At 41.8% G+C, this 17,845-nt stretch overlaps 1 protein-coding gene across 1 annotated transcript; it reads right to left on the bottom strand.

The window, feature by feature from the left end:
• Positions 1-7,917: 7,917 nt before the first annotated feature.
• On the bottom strand, positions 7,918-8,842 carry LOC122278664. The gene is made up of 2 exons (XM_043088849.1): positions 8,407-8,842; positions 7,918-8,180 (listed from the first exon to the last, which is right to left on the bottom strand). Exons 1-2 carry the CDS (start codon positions 8,840-8,842, stop codon positions 7,918-7,920), a joined length of 699 nt encoding a protein of 232 aa, XP_042944783.1.
• Between the last annotated feature and the right edge of the window lie 9,003 nt (positions 8,843-17,845).

Below are 17,845 nucleotides of genomic sequence, written 5' to 3'. Positions count from 1 at the left end.
AAAATATGTTCTACTGTTTTTGGTTGTTGATGACACATTGGACATAATCCATCTTCCAAAACTTTCTTTTTACACAAATTATCTCTAGTTGGTGAGATATTCCTGCATGTTTTCCACAAAAAATTCTTTGAAGTTGGTGGTATAGGAAGCTTCCATAGTTTGGTCCAATCCTCTCTTTGAAGTATTTTACAAGAGGTTTCAGCCTGTTGTCTAGCTTGCAAGTCCCCTTGGAGATGATATGCACTCCTCACTATAAATTCACCATGTGCAATGCCTCTCCACATTAATTGGTCTTGTTGTTTGCACTGACTTATATGAATTTGGATAATTAAATCAGCTTCTTGGCTATCAAAGACATTTTTAATTAAAGGGACATTTCACTCTCTAATATCCTCCTAAATAAGAGTTTCCACTTTTGCATCATCATGAATTATGTCAACATAATTCATTCCACTTTGAGGCTTAAACAGAATAGGTTGAGGAAGCTGCCAAGGATCTAACCAAATTCTCACTGATGAACCATTACCAATTCTCCATATCAAACCTTGTTGCATTAATTCTCTAGTAGATAAGATGCTCATCCATATAAATGAAAGAGTATTGCCCAATTTAGCCTTCAAAAAATCAGAGTTAGGAAAGTATTTTGATTTCAAAACTTTAGAAACTAGGGAATTAGGAAATTTAAGAATCCTCCAACCTTGTTTTGCAAGCAGTGCAAGGTTAAAGTTTTCAAATTCATGAAATCCTAATCCCCCTACATTTTTTGCCTTTCCCATTTGAGACCAACTTAGCCAACTTATCTTCCTCTCTTGATTGGTTTGTCCCCACCAGTATCCTACCAGTAGTCTGTTTAGTTGTTGCAACAAACCTTTCGGAAATTTGAATACTCCTACTGCATAAGTTGGTATGGCTTAAAGCACTGATTTAATTAAAACTTCCTTACCTGCCTGAGATAGCAATTTCAATTACCAATTACTCGTTTTTGCTTTGACTTTGTCCAAGATTTCTCTAAAACCTTTGTTCCTTGATTTACCAATTAGATTAGGAAGTCCCAGATATTTTTCACAAGAATTAGTAATCTGACTCCTGCTACACAGGTGATGCTTTCCTTTGTTGAGCTTTGAGTATTCTTGCTAAAAAAGAGAGATGGCTTACCTTTGTTTAATTTCTTACCAAAAGCATATTCATAGAGCCCTAAAAGTTGAATCAGCTTGCTCCATTCTATTGATGAGGCTTTACAAAAGAGTAGACAATCCTATGCAAAAAACATATGATTTAAATGAATTTGATCTCTTGCTAGTGGGAGAGTTGTAATCTGCTTTTCAGTTATTGCCTTGTTTAGCATTTGACTAAAGGCTGCTGAGCATAGTATCAATAAGTATGGTGACGTCACCCTACCTTATGCCTCGAGTTGGATAAATGCTAGGCTGAGGTATTCCATCAATTAGAATTAAATACATAACTGAAGTTATACACTTCATTATAAGGTCTATCCATCTTCTATGAACCCAATTTCTCCATCACCTTTTCAATAAAGCTCCACTCTAGCCTATCATAGGCTTTGCTTATGTCCACTTTAAGAGCCAAATAGCCCTGCTTTCCTTTCATTTTACATTGCATAGTGTGCATGGCTTCAAAAGCTACAATGATGTTGTCTGGTATAAGCCTCCCTTGAGCAAAACCACTTTGTGTTGGAGAAATAATGTTAGGCAGTAACCTCTTAAATCTATTGCTAACACTTTTGCCATGACTTTGTATAAAACATTACACAAGCTGAAAGGATGAAATTGTATAACATTTTTACGATCTTTTGCTTTTGGAATTAAGACTATGAAAGTCTCATTAATAGCATTGTCCCACCTGTTAGTGCTTAATGCTATTGTGATGTCCTCGACCGCTCTCACGTTTAGGGGCACTCGTTCATGATTTTTGCAACAATTCCTCCTCCCTATCTTGGCAAGCCTTTAGAGAAAAGTACAAAAGGCAGCCAAGCCATGCAGGAGAAGAATGAGAAGAATAAGCCGCCTGAAGAAGAAAAAGGCAAAAAGAAGAATGAGAAGAAAAGCAAGAAGAACAGAAGGAGAAAAAGGAAAAGAAAGAAAAGAGAAGGGGAAAGAAGAAAAGGGTCCATGCAGAAGACACCTCTCCTCCCACACCCAAGCAAAAGAAAACTCTGGTGCCTCCAGAGAGTGACCATTCCCAGGCTTTTACCCCGCCAGCCTCTTCCCAACTTCCCATGTCGAACGGGTCTTCTACATGGCTACATTCTCCCAAACTCGGAGATGCTGAGGGCTTGGCAGATTTGGCTCTCTCAAATCTAGCCACCACCTTCGAACTTGACCCCCCAACAGAAGTGCACCCTGGTGTCCAGCCCCATCTTTGAATTTTCTATCTTCAACAACTTGGTGGCAAAGGGCGAGTTGGACTTTGAAGTCACGGTCGCCCTTAATTTGACTTTTGATGAGGGCGAGGAGATTCGCTTGCCTGTGGTGGGAAATCATGCCACTTTCCCACCTGAGAGCGTTCACAAAGGGATAGTGAATACTTCGCCTGCTGAAGGGGCAGATAGAGCTCCTGCCCAGACAGGAGACTTGAGTTGCGTGATTGGGGGCTCGCCACCTCGTCATGAAGATAGGGGCGATGAGATGGATACCAACTCACCTCTCCCAGAGACCCCGCCAACCACTGTCTCTTGGAATACTACTCCCTCATTGCCTGGCAGCGGTGTGTGCCTCTCACTTCCTCCTCCCTTCACCCAATCTTTTGGTGGAGATACTGAACCCCTCCTTCTTGAGGTATTGGGTGGTGCATTGGTAGAAGACACCCACCTACTTGAGGCTAACTTGTCCTACACTAGGACCTTCCTCCCACTTGCAAGCTTCAGGAGTCCCCTAGAAGGGATGGCGGACTTAATGCTAAAGATCAGCCAGACTTTTCTGCATGGGGATGCTCCTAACCCCAAATAGATCTTCAACGGGGAGGCTATTGGTGGAACCTCTTCTTCCTCTACCAACGCCCAAGCTAAAGCCACCACCCAAATGGCCAGCCGCTTGAAGGATTGGCTTTCTGAGATATTATCAATAATTGACATGTTCTTTCTCTTTCCAAGTTCACATGCAGTTTCTTACTTGAGCGCACTTTCTTTTTTTTTTACTTTCACAGGGCATTAATGGTTTAGCAGCGTGGATCTTGGCAGACCAAGCCTGTCAGAGGAGGCCAAAGAGCGGCAAAAGCCGTGCTATGTCACCAAGCTTGCTTTCAAGAAATGGCGGGCGGACCGGTCAAAGTTGGAGGCTCTGGTGGAGAAGCAAAAAGAGTTGAAGGAACTGCTAGAGTAGTCAGAAGGCTACTCCCACTCCTTGCACGGCGACCTAGGGATTCTAGAGAGTGAACTCCTTGAGCTTCACGACACTGTTTGTCGTGCCTAAGAGGTGAAGGCTAAAGATGACTTCACCTTAAGGCTTCTTTAGTCATGAAGGATTCTTCCAAATCCCAACTTGCTGACGTTCAAAGAGGCTTTGAATAGACCTCACCCACCTTAACTCTGAGATGCTCGCCCGTAACGAGGAGTTGGATTTAACCCCCAATGAGTTGGACTGCTCACAACAACGCAACAAGGGGCTAGCTCAAGAGCTGGGGTTGTTGTGGAGAAGACCATTGAGCCGCTCTTGATCTTTTGGAGGATCAGGGGGCCTTGGAAGAACTCCAGAGGCACCATCAGCAATACAAGGACAGCCAAGGATTCAGACGAGGAGCTTAGGAAGTCCAACCTGGCTTTCCTTGCTAAGGACCGGCAGTTGACTGAGAAGAGGGAGGAACTAGCTACTGCCTAGATTGACCATCTACGCGACCAACTAGTCTTAGCCCATGTTACCAAGGATTGTGCCTTCGCTTATGGTTATGGTGTTGGCATCCAAAGGCTAAGGTCCCGCCTTCTGACCGACCTTGGTACAGACCTCTAGAATTTAGATTGGGGCTTGTTTGTTGCTGAAGCTGCTCGTCGATGCCATGTCGACGCTTTCGAGCTAGAGGAGATGCCCGATGCCTTTATAGGCAGGCCTCCACTGTCGACACCTGCCCCCTAGCTTTCTCCATGTGGCCCTTTTTTTTTTTTACCCTAATTCATTATATTTTTGTACTGTCTACAAAATTTGTACCAGTAACCATAATAAACCTTGATGACAATTACATTAATTTTTCTACTATGTATTCTCAGCCCCTTGTGTTATTTTGATCCACTCGCTTTTGATTTTTTACTTTGTGAGTCTAATGATCACCACACCCCTTTTTCATGGCACCATAAACTACTAAGGCTTGCCATAGGTGTTTTAAGGGTGGCATGGTCTGATGACCCTTGCGCCCTTTTTTTCGTGGCACTGCAAGCTACTAAGACTTGTCATAGACTAAGGGTGGCGTGGTCTGGTGACCTCTGTGCACTTTTCTTGTGGCACCGCAAGCTACTAAGGCTTGTTATAGGTGTTTAAGAGTTGCATGGTCTGGTAACCTCTGCCCCATTTTTTTGTGGCATCGCAAGCTACTAAGGCTTGTCATAGGTATTTAAGGGTGGCGTGGTCTAGTAACCTACGTGCCCTTTTTTCACAGCACCACAAGCTACTAAAGCTTGTCATAGGTGTTTAAGGGTGGCAAATCTGGTGACCTTCGGCCCTTTTTTCATGGTACCTCAAGCTAGTAAGACTTGTCTCAGGTGTTTAAGGGTGGCGTGATTTGGTGACCTACGTGCCCTTTTTTCATAGTACCGCAAGCTACTAAGGCTTGTTATAGGTGTTTAAGGGTAGCGTGGTCTAATGACCTCCGCGCCCTTTTTTTGTGGCACCACAAGCTACTAAGGCTTGTCATAGGTGTTTAATGGTGACGTGATCTAGTGACCTCCGCTCCCTTTTTGTGTAGCACGTTCGCTTAATTTTGTACAAATGTGTCCTTGTGTGTAAGTTACTTTTACCAAGAAACTACCAATAAAACAAAGCATAACTGGATTTTGCAACAAATAGATGCAAATACTACTGAAAACATGGATAAATAAATGTAATAATATCAGTAAAAAGACATGAAATGAAAGTAAACAGAATCATTGCAAATATTACTGATAAAATTTCCTTAAGTGCTCTGCATTCCATGAGTGTGGCAGGTCCTTCCCCTGGCTATCTTTCAAATGATACGAACCAAGTCTGTTATTTGCAATTACCAAGTCAGGTCCTTCCCATCGGGGTCCCATCTTCCCTTCATCTTGGGTCGTTACTCCACTTTTCTTCAAAACCAAATCTCCTACATTAAAAGTCCTGGGTTGTACCCTTTTGTTGAAGTATTGTCTGGCCTTAGCTTTTTCCTGCAGGATTTTGGCTTTTGCTATTTCTCTTTCTTCCTCTACTAAATCGAGGTACTTCTCTATTTTCTTATCATTTTGGGCTGCTGAGAAGTGGCTCGTTCAATAACTTAGGAGTCCTACCTCAACTGGGGGAACCACCTCGCACCCATACGCCAATGTGAACGAGGACTCCCATGTTGGAATTTTTGCTGATGTCTTGTACACCCAAAGTACTTTTGGCAGTTCGTCCACCCATTCTCCGTTTTTCTCCGTGACCCTCTTTTTTAGAATTGAGAGTAATGTCTTGTTTGTTACCTCTACCTACCCGTTTGCTTGAGGGTGGCCCGATGAGGAGTACTTTACCTTAATGTTCAACTCCGCACACCATTTTCTGTAATGGTCAAAGTCAAATTGGCACCCATTATCTGACACTATCCTTCATGAAATCCCAAACCTACAGACCACGTTTTTTCACAAAAACCTTGTCACACTTGCAAGTGGCTCGACCTCCGCCTATTTCGTGAAATAATAAACAGCGACCACCATGAACTTTACTTCGCCTCTCCCTATTGGAAACGGTCTAACCAGATTGATGCCCCATTACGCGAAGGGCCATGGTGCTGTCATGGACATTAATCCCTCTAGAGGGGTGTGTGGTACCGGGGCATACATCTGGCACTTGACACACTTTTTAGTGAATTCCCGAGCATCTCTTAACGTGTTTGGCCAGTAGTATCATGCTCTTACTACCTTCTTGGCTAAAGTTTTTCCACCAGACATACCGCGCTTCTTGTGGGTAAATACACCGCAACAATGGGGTTGAAAATCCCCTTTTATAAAGGATTACATCAAAGAGCATGAACCTTGTCGTTTTTCTCCTTACCCTCCTTGCTTCCTCCTTCTTCTTTGGTAACTTCCCTTCATCTAGGTACTGGACCACACTATTCGCCCAATCTGGGATATTGGAGCCCAAGACGCCTACTTCTCTTCCAATAGCTAGGATCTCAACAACTCTTCTTTCCACTTGCCATGGGAGAGGTGCCTCCTCCATTCTTGACGTCGTGCGCACCAATTTGTCAGCCACTTCATTATCCATCCTTGGTATTTGGGTTATATTAAAATATGAGAAGAGATCGCATGTCTCCCAAATTCGTGCTAAATACTTCTTCAATTTCTCCCTTTTTGTAGCGTATAATCCCAACACTTGATTCACGACTACCTATGAGTCTAACTTTGCCTCTATCTCAGTTGCCCCTATCTTAGCAGCTATAGAGAGCCCTGCCATGAGTGCTTCATATTTGGCTTCATTGTTGGTTACCTTAAATGCCAACGCCGTCATGTAGTGTCGTTCTTTACCATTTGGGCTTAGTAAATGAATCCCTAGACCTCCGCCCACCCGGTAGGATGAGCCATCTATGAAGAGTACCCATGGCTTTCCCATTGGAGCCATCGTGTATTCTTGGGGAAAACTTGAAAGCTTTGCCACAAATTCTGTCAGTGATTGACCCTTTACCACCCTTTTCAGTATATACTCTAAATCGAATTCACTCAATTCAATCAAACATCCTACCCGCCTTCCTAAGATGTCAGGTTTTCTCAAAGTTTTTGCCAACAAGCTCTCTGTGAGCACCTTTATCGTGTGGGCTTGAAAGTATGGGTGGAGTCTTCTTGCCGCTGTTACCAAGGTGAAGGCTAACATCTTGACCCAAGCATACCTTACTTCTACTCCTTTGAGAGCCCAACTTATGTAACACACAGGATGTTGGGCGGCTCTTTCCTCTTTAACCAGGATGACAGACATTGCATGTGGAAAAACTGCTAAGTATACACAAACCTCATTACCATTCTCTGGTTGCTTCAGGAGTGGTGGGCTGGCCCAAGTGCTGCTTCAATTTTTCAAAAGCCTCATCAAACTCTTCGTTCCAGGGATGCGCCTTGCGTAATACTCGAAAAAAAGGAAGGCATTTATCTATCGACCTAGCTATGAATCTACTCAAGGCGGCTACCCTACCTGCCAACCGCTAAGTTTCGTTCAGATTTCTTGGCAGCTTCATGTTGAGTATGGCTCCTATCTTATCTGGAGAGGCTTCAATTCCTCTTTTCAGATACGATGAATCTCAAGAACTTTCCTGATTCAATTCCGAAAGCACCTTTTGCAGGGTTCAATCTCATTTTGTAACAGCGTAAGATCCCAAATGCCTCTTGTAGGTTGTCAAGGTGTCTTGTGGGTTCCTTACTTTTTACTAACAAGTTGTCCACATATACCTTCATGGACTTCCCAATTTGCTCATTGAACATGCGATTAACCAACCTTTGGTAGGTTGCCCTCGCATTTTTCAGTCTAAATGGCATAACTTGGTAGCAATACAACCCTCGATCCATTATAAACAATGTTTTCTCTTCATCCGCTGCATGCATTCTTATCTGATTGTAACCAAAGTAGGCGTCCATGAAGCTCAGAATGCAATGTCCAACCATTATGTCCGCAATAATGTCGATGTGTGGTAAATGAAAACTATCATTTAGGCAAGCTTTATTCACGTCCGGGAAGTCCACACACATTCTCCACTTCCCATTCACCTTTTTCCCCAACACTACATTAGATAACTACTCTGGGAATGAGCTTCCTTAATGAACCTGGCAGCTAATAACCTCTCCACTTCCTCGTTAATGGCGACATACTTCTCTGCATTGAACGACCTCTTTTTTTGGCGTATCACCTTATGGGCGGGATCTACACACAGGCGGTGTTCAATGATGTTATTGTCTATGCCAAGCATGTCTTCATGACTCCATGCAAACACATCCATGTGTTCTATCAGCAGTTGCTTAAGGGCTTCTCTATCCTTTGGTGGCACTTGGGTCCCAATTCATGTAGTGGTCCCAGGGCAGTCAGGATACGGCGTCACAAGTTCCAACAGCTCATTAGTCTCGGCATGTTGCTGCTTCTGCTCATCTCTAACCTCTAAGCCTTTTTCCACAGCCACAACCAAATGTGGTGGAAGGGGTGGTACGAGTGCTTCGTTTTCTTCAACTATCTCTTAACTCTTGTACATAACATTCATGTACTAGAGATTGATCACCTCGCAACTCTACGACCCCACTATCCGTTGGAAACTTCATCTTGAGGTAGTATGTGGATGTCACTGCCTTGAGATGGTTGAGTGTTAGTCTTCCCAATATTGCGTTGTAGGAGGACAGGGTCTTTACAATCAAGAAGTCGGTCATGGTGGTAGCTGTCAACGCCCCAGTCCTTGCTGTTACAGGGACTATGATACCCCCATCAGGTTGTATTGTGTCTCCAGAGAAACCCTTCACTGGTGTTGGGGAGGGCCTCAACTTATTGGCACTGATATCCATTTTGATGAACGCTTCCCAGAACAGTATATCTGCAGAGCTCCCATTGTCGATTAGTACCCACCTACTTGTGTAGTTTGCTATCACAAGGGTGACCACTAAAGCATCATCGTGTGGATACAACACTCCTTCCCGGTCCTCCTCCCCAAAAGACACTACCATTTGGTTACTAAGCCTTTGGTGCTTAGGGGCTCTGTTTGTCACATATACTTCTTCATACCTTGCCCTCCATGCATACACCTTCCTACTAGATGTGGATATGCCTCCCCAAGCAAAACCCCCTATTATCGTCCGAATCTATCCTATGGGCGCCCTATTCCTATCGCCCTTTAAGGGCACCCTGTCCCTGTTGTTTCAGTGGCCCTCGGTTTGATATTGCCTTTGTTGCTCAGGGCTGCTACTCCTCCTAGTACCCCACCTGGACTCCTAGTGTCTCCTGGGTTTTGAGCATTCTACTACCATCCGCTCCAACTCTCCTGTTCCCGTCAGCTTAATTACTCTTTTCTTTATAATTGTGCAGTCCTCAGTCCAGTGTGACCCAGTCTGGTGGTACTTGTAATAGCGACTATCTGCCTTAAGTTGATGTCACTCTTTACTCTCATTTTCTTATTCCCATACATTTAAATTGCTATGTATTAATTTGGGGTCGTGAGCTGGTCGCCTTTCTTTCCTCCTTACTTGCTAACTTGCACCAGTTTTTCTGTTAACCTGTTCGCTCCTCCGTTCAACCTTGTTGTCCTCTTTTCATGGATCCACTAGAGCCTGCAGTGTGTCTTCGGTATTAATGAAGTCATCCGCCCTATCCATAAACTCCCTAAGGGTGGAAGGAGTCTTTCTGGCTAGCTCTGCCACAAAGGGACTTCGTGACCAAATTCCGCCTAGGAGGGCGGCGAGAGTAATTTTGTCATCCTAGTCGTCTATTATTAACCTTTCTTTGTTGAAGCAACTAAGGTCGGTCTTCAAGTTCTCATCTTCTTTTTGTTTTACTGTTAGCAGATAGGCGGTTGGGCGACGACGCCTCCTGCTGGGCATAAGCTGGGTTAGGAATTATTTAGTCAACTCCTCAAAACTGCTTATTGACCTGGGTTTGAGGGTTCCAAACCACCCCTTGTTGTTCCCTTTAGGGTCAAAGGAAAAACTCAGCACACAATCTCCCCTGAAAAACCATGAAGCGTGATTTGGGCCTTGAAGTTCTCCAAATGGTTTACAAATCTTTGGACCCATCATGCATGTCTATCTGGGGTATCTTGAATTTTGGCGGAAGCGGCATGGCCATAATCTATTCACTATATGGTAGGCCAATTTGGTTTAGTAAACATTCTACTAAGGATGATCCCCACATTCTCTTTGCCATCTTTTCATACTTTTCCATTAGTTCTTTCAATTTATCGTGCATCTTCTTCTTCTCCGCCCTCCCTAGGCTTGATTCTACATTGCACAACACCTCTCCCTTACCTTGCTCACTATGATCAGGTACAGCGTCGCTGTGATTGGGTGCGGTGGTGTCATCAGATTCACCATTCTTCTGCTGCAAATCATCATTTTCCTTCTCTGGAATTTCCATGGCCTCTAACGCCTTCAATTTTTCCTCAGTTGCAGCTCGCCACGCTTCCATGGCTGTTGGCAATGTATCCATCTTTCGGTTTGCTAAGAAATGGGTTACAGTCGGCATGTGAGAACCACGTTGGTTTGTAACAAGAGACCCAATTCAGATCTCACAAACGGTGCCATTGTTAAGGACGTGTCCCACCACCACCCATGCAACCATTCACTTGCAAATGGTAAGAAAACTCTGGTAGGTTGCACCTGAGAATACTCTGATACTTAAGTTAGTACAATATCTCTTGAAAGTATATCATTCAGCCCGAAAGTATATCATTCAGCCCAACCTCGTTCTTGAGAGTTACCTAGTTATATATATAGGGGAAATCTGTTGGACTAGATCATCCTTGTACGAGATCACTATCCTATGATGATTATCTTGCGCTAAGTTTATCCTTACATAACTAAAATATGTATGTGTATGAAACTTATCTCTTCCCGAATAAGGTAGCGTGTAGTATGCAGATCCTTGTAGGCCTTTCAATTCAAGCCTGCTTATAAAGGACCTTTATACTAGGCTTTAATACGAAATGTGCCTTTCAACATATATATGTAGCTTCTTGCTAATTGGCAAACACAAAAAACAAAAGCTAGAATATTTCACATAGACTCTATAACCTGCATTCATGTCGATTTGTGTACATAGGCCACACCAAAGTTGGAAGTGGTCAATCCGATGATGAATATAATTGGAAGCTAAGTCGTCGTCAATCAAAGTGTAAGCCAGGTGGAGTTATTGAATGATCACTCGGTGCAATCCCATGGATTTTTGCCTTGAGACAATTAGCATGATTTCTGCATCTTCTTGTTAGCTAGGATTTGGATCAACATTCAAACATTCATTCAAAAGGACACTAGGAATTAACCTCCATATGCTGCGTGCTGGATATGATCAAGTGTACGGCCTAAGCTAACTTTCTTCATGTCGGTTACCATTTCTTGGTTGAAATGGCGTTTCCGAAAGGAAGTCCAGAAATTACCACTTATGTATGACAAGCAGCTCCTTGTTTCAGATTCCGCAAACCAAATATTGCCATGTAATGTATGTACTTCTCATATCTTCTCCTCCTTATTTTACATGCTTTTTGATCGGCAAAGTTTGAGAGGATTTGCAAAACCACCACACAACCAAATGTGCTGAGTGATTTCTTTATATATTTACTATATCTATTTACAAATCATGTACATAATGACGAATGGTAAAATAAAAGGAAACTAGATCAATCTATACAATAGAATTGCTGGAATTAAGGACAACTAAATGAGCCTAGAGTTATGGTAAGGTTTCCTTAACCACCCCCCCCCCCCCCGGCGGGGAAGCTGAGCGTCAGATTGGAACAGACATGAAGCTTGGTACGGAAAAATTCAAGAGGGGTCTAGGAACACTCTTGGTGAAGAGATCGGCAACCTGGCAACCTGTAGGTGAGAAGGAACATACGGCGTCTGAAGTTTGCTAGCAACCACTAGCTCTCGAAGGAAATGATAATCAAGCTCAACGTGCTTGGCCCGCTTGTGAGAAACAGGGTTAGAGCTCAAGAAAATAGCACTTTTATTGTCACATAAAAGGAGTGGTTTCTGTGAGAGGGGGACCTTGAGGTCCTGAAAAGGGTGCATAAGCCAGAGAAGTTCAGTCGCAGTGGTGGCAAGAGCACGATATTCAAACTCACAGCTGGAATGGGAGACAGTAGGTTGCTTCTTAGGTTACTTCTTGGCACTCCAAGAAACCAAATTGTTGGAAAATAGATAGAGTAACCAGAGGTGGAGCGACGAGTGTCGAGACATCCCCATTCAGCATCAGAGTAAGCAACTAGAGCACTAGAACCAGCAGAGGGGCAGAAGGTGAGACCAAAATGAAGAATGTGTTTGACAGCAAGAAAATGATCAGTAGTGGGAGCATGCAAAAATTGGCTAACAGAATTTACAGCATAAGCAATGTCTAGACGAGTGATGGTCAAGTATTGGAGGACACCAACAAGTGATTTGTAAAGAGTGGGGTCCGAGAAAGGGGGATCGTCGCTAGTCAGATGTTGAGAGACAACCATGGGAGTGTGAACTGGCTTACTGTCAAGCAAGTGGGCTCGAGCAAAAATGTCCCGTGCATATTTCAGTTGACTAATAAAAAGACCATCAATAGTGGATGTGGCTTCCAAACCAAGAAAATAACTGAGGGAACCCAAATCTTTGGTGGCAAACTCATAATTGAGCTTGTGAGTGAAGCTATCAAGAAGAGAGGAATTGTTGCCAGTAATGATAATATCATCAACATAAAGGAGCAAATAAATAGTGTTAGACTGCTAGTGGAAAACAAAGAGAGAGGTGTCAACACGACTGCAAGCAAAACCAAGTGTCATAAGAAAAGAACTAAAACACTGAAACCAGGCGCGGGGAGCTTGCTTGAGGCCATAAAGTGCTTTCTTCAGCTGACAAACATGGTCAGGATAACAAGGATCAACAAGTGGAGGGACTTGTTGGTGTAACCTTTGGCAACAAGTCGGGCTTTGAGGCGCTCAATGGATCCATCAGGTAAATATTTGGTCGGAAACACCAATTTGGAACCCACAATGTTGGTGTTGACAGGTCAAGGGACCAAGATCCAGGTGCGATTGGTCTGTAGAGCGTGAACTTCTTCATCCATAGCAGCAAGCCAGGCAAGATTCTTAATAGCAGATTTGAATCCTTTGGACTCAGTAGATGCAAGCAGAGCAGAAAGAAGTCCAGAGGGTTCAAAGATAGTGATATCTGCCAGATGACGAGTCCGAAAGATACTAGACTTGGCTCGTGTGATCATGGGATGAGAACCCAATGATAATGCCAGAGTGGATGGGATATCAGGAACAGAACGATCAATGCCAATCTCAACAGGAGGTGGTCTAGGATCCAACAATGGTGAAAAGGAACCTGCAATAGAATGAGGAACCTACAAGGAATCATCCATTGAGTTAGTACAAATAACACACGGGGTGGATCCAGAGGGCGTAATTTGTAGAGAATGGTGCATAGGGAAAAGAGGAGGGGGGTCGTTGAGACTGGGTTCAAGAAAATTGGAAAAAATGAGAGATGATATAGGCTGAGCTTGGGAGCTGATATGAGAGGGGAAATGATGTTCATCAAATTGGGCATGACGGGTGATATATAGCTTAGAGTAGTGGGGTCAAGACAACGAAACCCTTTATGGGAAGGACTGTAACCTAGAAAAATACAGAGAATGCTGCAAGGAGAAAATTTGTTAGGTATATAATCACTCAAACAAGAATAAACATGAAAACCAAATGGATGAAAATTTTCATAATTGGGTGAGAAATTGTAAAGAAGCTCGAATGGGGACTTACCTCCAAGAAGCGGTATGGGCAAACAGTTGATAATATAAGCTGCAATGCTGAAGGCATCAACCTAGAAGCGAGGGAAAAGATAAGAGTGAAAAAGAAGGGCTAGACCAGTCTCAGTCACATGGAAATGTTTCCTTTCAGCGCGACCATTTTGAAAGGGTGTGTATGGGCAGGAAAGTTGGTGGTGAATACTTGAGGTGCTAAGATACGCTTTGAAGCGATTGCTTGTAAATTCTGCACCACCATCACTTTGAAAAATTTTTATACGAGTGGAATGTTGATTTTTCACAAAATTTTGAAAGTGAATAAAGGTATCATAAAAATCATATTTGAATTTTAAAGGATAAAGCCAAGTGAAGCGAGAGTGATCATCAATAAATATGACATAATATAGGAAGCCCAATGATGATTTGACGGGTGAGGTGCCCCAAATGTCGCAATGAATAAGATCCAACATATGTGACGATCTTTTTTCATTACATGCATAAGGTAAGTGATGATTTTTGGCAAGTTGAAATGTACTGCACAATGCAGGAGAAGGCAATAAAGATGTAAGAGAAAGATAACCATTTTTATTCAAATAAGAAATAATAGAGTGATTAACATGTCCAAGGCGAGCATGCCATAAATCATAAGAAGCATGAAGAGCTTTATTTTTAAGAACAGAAATACAGACAAGAGTTTCTGCTCTCCAGCACATACATGCCACAATCTCTTTTACCGGTTGCCACCCCCCTTCCTGTTTGATGATTCTGGAAAGTAAAACAATTATTAGTAGATGTAACAGAGAGAGGAAAATCATGTGTTAATTTAATAATTGATAGGAGATTTTTGGTGAGACTGGGAACGACTAAAACATCCAATAAATGAAGATTGGGAGTTGAAGAAGTGATACCGGTGTGGGTAATGGGTAGGGAAGCACCATTCCCTATAATTACACAATCCTTACCCATATAGTTATTGGACTGGTACAAAGTGGAAGGGTCTTTGGTCATATGGGCCGAGGCTCTAGTATCTAAATACTAATCACTGGGCTTGGGCCCAATCAGCCCACATGAAGAAGTGAAGGCATCGGCAAGGTGTGCTACTGAATCTACCCGTGCATAGTGTTGGTTGCAGCGATCAACATAGTGACCTTCTTGTCAGCAGATCTGGCAACGTGATGGACAGCGACCCTGGCCTGAGCGATTTTGGTGGTTAGACTACCCATCACTGTGGCCACTGTGATTTCCTCGCTGATTTCGGGAGGAATAATTCCTCTATTGTGTGCATGAAGTACCATTGTTTGTTGCTGTGAAATCAGCTATTGGAGGAACATATGGTTTAAGAGAGCGTTGAAAGAGTTCAAAGCTTTCGACTTTGGACACTAGATTAGCGAAACAGGGCAACGGAGTTAGGGCCATTTGAGTTGTGGAAAAATTAGAGAAATCGGACCCAAGCCCTCGAAGGAACCAGTGAGACTTGTCGGTGCCATCGACAGGCCGTCCGATGGCATGAAGTTGATCACAGAGGGACTTGAAGGTTCGGGCATACTCAGAGACCGTGCCGTGCTTCATCAACTAGAGATCATCCTTGAGACGAATCTCCCTAGCTTTAGACCGATGGCTAAAGGTGTTTTCGAGGGCAAGCCACACCTCATGTGAGGTGGACAAACCCATGACTTCAGCCATGGCTTCCTCAGTGAGGTAAGAGAGGAGGAGGCTGAGGAGACGTTGATCCATTTGCTTCCACGCCAGATGTTTGACATTGGGTGTCTGAGAGGTGGGTTTGTCCTAGCAATGCTTGGCTCTCAAGGAGAGGAAGTAATTGACTCTTCCATAGAAGGTAATTAGAAGAGGAAAGCTTGATGGTAACCATGTAGATCATGGTGTTGAAGGGAAGAAGGCTGGAGTTGGGTTCGGCAGCCATGGAGGAAGAGAGGATCGGGGATGTTAATCCAAGAAGGCTCGTGATACCATGAGAGGATTTGCAAAACCACCACACAACCGAATGTGGTGAGTGATCTCTTTATATATTTACTATATTTGAATCATTTACAAATCATGTACATAATAACGAATGGTAAAATAAAAGCAAACTAGATCAATCTATACAATAGAATTGCTGGAATTAAGGACAACTAAATGAGCCTAGAATTATGGTAAGGTTTCCTTAACAAAGTTTTCAAGCTTTTTGGTGCTGTAGAAAATCACGAGACCCTCATGAAACTCATCTTAAAAAACGAGTTATTCTCCCATTAATCATAATAGCTACAACCTCAACACTACTTAATTAAGAAGTGGGAAAAAAAACATGCATGAAGACTTTGAATTAAATAGGGGATATTGCTAGCTATGAATTATTTTGGGCACTACTTTGAGTGGAGTGGTCCAGTGCCCTGATGGGAATGGAGTTCTTGATAAACACACCTCTTGAATCAGCAGGACGAGATCACATTTAATACTTGAATTTAACACACACACACACATATATTTACATATATAACTCAATGAATGAATATTTATTAAAGAGTAGTGCTAGGCCGCAGGCCAACATTGACTGCTAGACATGCCACCTAGCACATTTGAGTTATTTTATTTTATTTTAATATTTTTTAATATTTTTAAATATTTTTAAACAAAAAAATACACTAATATATTAAAAATTATTTTTTTAATTATTAAGTAAAAAATTAAAAATTAAAATGACAAGCAGTACTATTGAGCAGTATACTTTATACGGCAAGGTAGTGTCTCTCTTTATTAAATATCCCAAATTAAGAATGAGGAAGTGATTGTCTGGGAGCCGGGAGAGGGAGGGGGATTCCGTTTATGTCATTTCTTTCAGTCAAGTAAGAGATTTTTATGGCTTTTAAGTTTGTTGAAATTCAACATGCAAGATTTTCCGACGTAATCACAAAAGATTTTCATGTATTCTAGAACCAAACTCTTCATCCTTTTGCTCATTTATAAAACTTTGGGAATTAGTTTTCAGAGATGAGAAATCGATCTTATAATGGATTTAGTAAACCAAATTAAATAGATAGTACGTAACAGCTTGTTTAATTGTTTGTCTTATATACTTGTTTTATTCAGCGTTATTTTGCTCTTGTACATATTTCTTTTTAATGCTATTTTATTTTTTATTAGGGATCATCAAAAATTTTTTATATACTCATTTTTATACATTTTATTGATAGGATTAATTATATTATTTTTTTAATATAAAATAAATATTGAGTTACAACACATTAATTTTATTGTAGACTTTTTTTGGGGGGTTAGTGTAGACTTTTCAATTTGATTGTAGAAAAACCTTAACTAGCTAGCTACGATAGGATATATGGGCTTAAGGTAGGAGAATCTTAGCTACCTTGATCATGTATCCAAATAAATTATGGAGCCGGGTCGTTTCAACAAGTCATTTCAGTATTTGGTAGTGTAGACTTTTCAATTTCTTGGGTGGGGGAAGGAGAGACGGCCGGGAGGAAGAGAGAGAGAGAGAGAGAGAGAGGGAACATCTGGGAAAGATGTAAAAGTTAGATTACCCCGCAGCCGCAGCTTAAAATTTCAACGTTGGTTCGAACGTAAAGAGATGGTTAAAACGTATTTTACAATTTTGCTAATAAATTATTGTTTTTTAAGATATAAAAAACTGTCACAAAATATATAGTTCGAAGGTAATATCATTGCTTTCAAATGTGGAAAAAAATTTTATAATTTTTTGTAACAATTTGTAATAACCGTCACAAAAAATTATTTTTTAATGACCATTTCTTATGTATCACAAATTTTAAACCGTCACAAAAAAAAAATAAATAAATAAATTTATTGTAATAACGTACTACAATTGGGGATAATAGTTGCCGCTAGGTTTACAAAATAATTTTAAATTGGTGATAATACTTGATGACACTTACCTTGGATTCTAAGAGACTATTGTACAGAGAGTTGCAACAGCTAGCTAAGGATTTGTTAGGACTTGAAGAAGGTGTTATATATTGGATTGTAAAAGAAGTAGAAAACTTAGGATTGTCACACTCATTTAAGTCATCGGAAGGTAAGAAATGATTTTTTTCCAAAAATTGAAAAAGAAAACTTACCTAATTCACCAAAGGGAGGCCAACATGATATATATAAGATTCTATTAAGGGAAGAGAAGTAGAGGTGTCAAATCGTGTTAACTGATTGTGTTCGTGTCGTGTCAAAGCATATATATTATACTATATAGGTAAATCCTAACCCGACCTGTTAAGCTT

The sequence above is a fragment of the Carya illinoinensis genome, chromosome 10, assembly GCF_018687715.1.
Source record: "Carya illinoinensis cultivar Pawnee chromosome 10, C.illinoinensisPawnee_v1, whole genome shotgun sequence".
Taxonomy (NCBI): domain Eukaryota; kingdom Viridiplantae; phylum Streptophyta; class Magnoliopsida; order Fagales; family Juglandaceae; genus Carya; species Carya illinoinensis.
The sequence above is the reverse complement of the archived record's forward strand: the minus strand, read 5'-3'. Positions and strand labels throughout refer to the sequence as shown.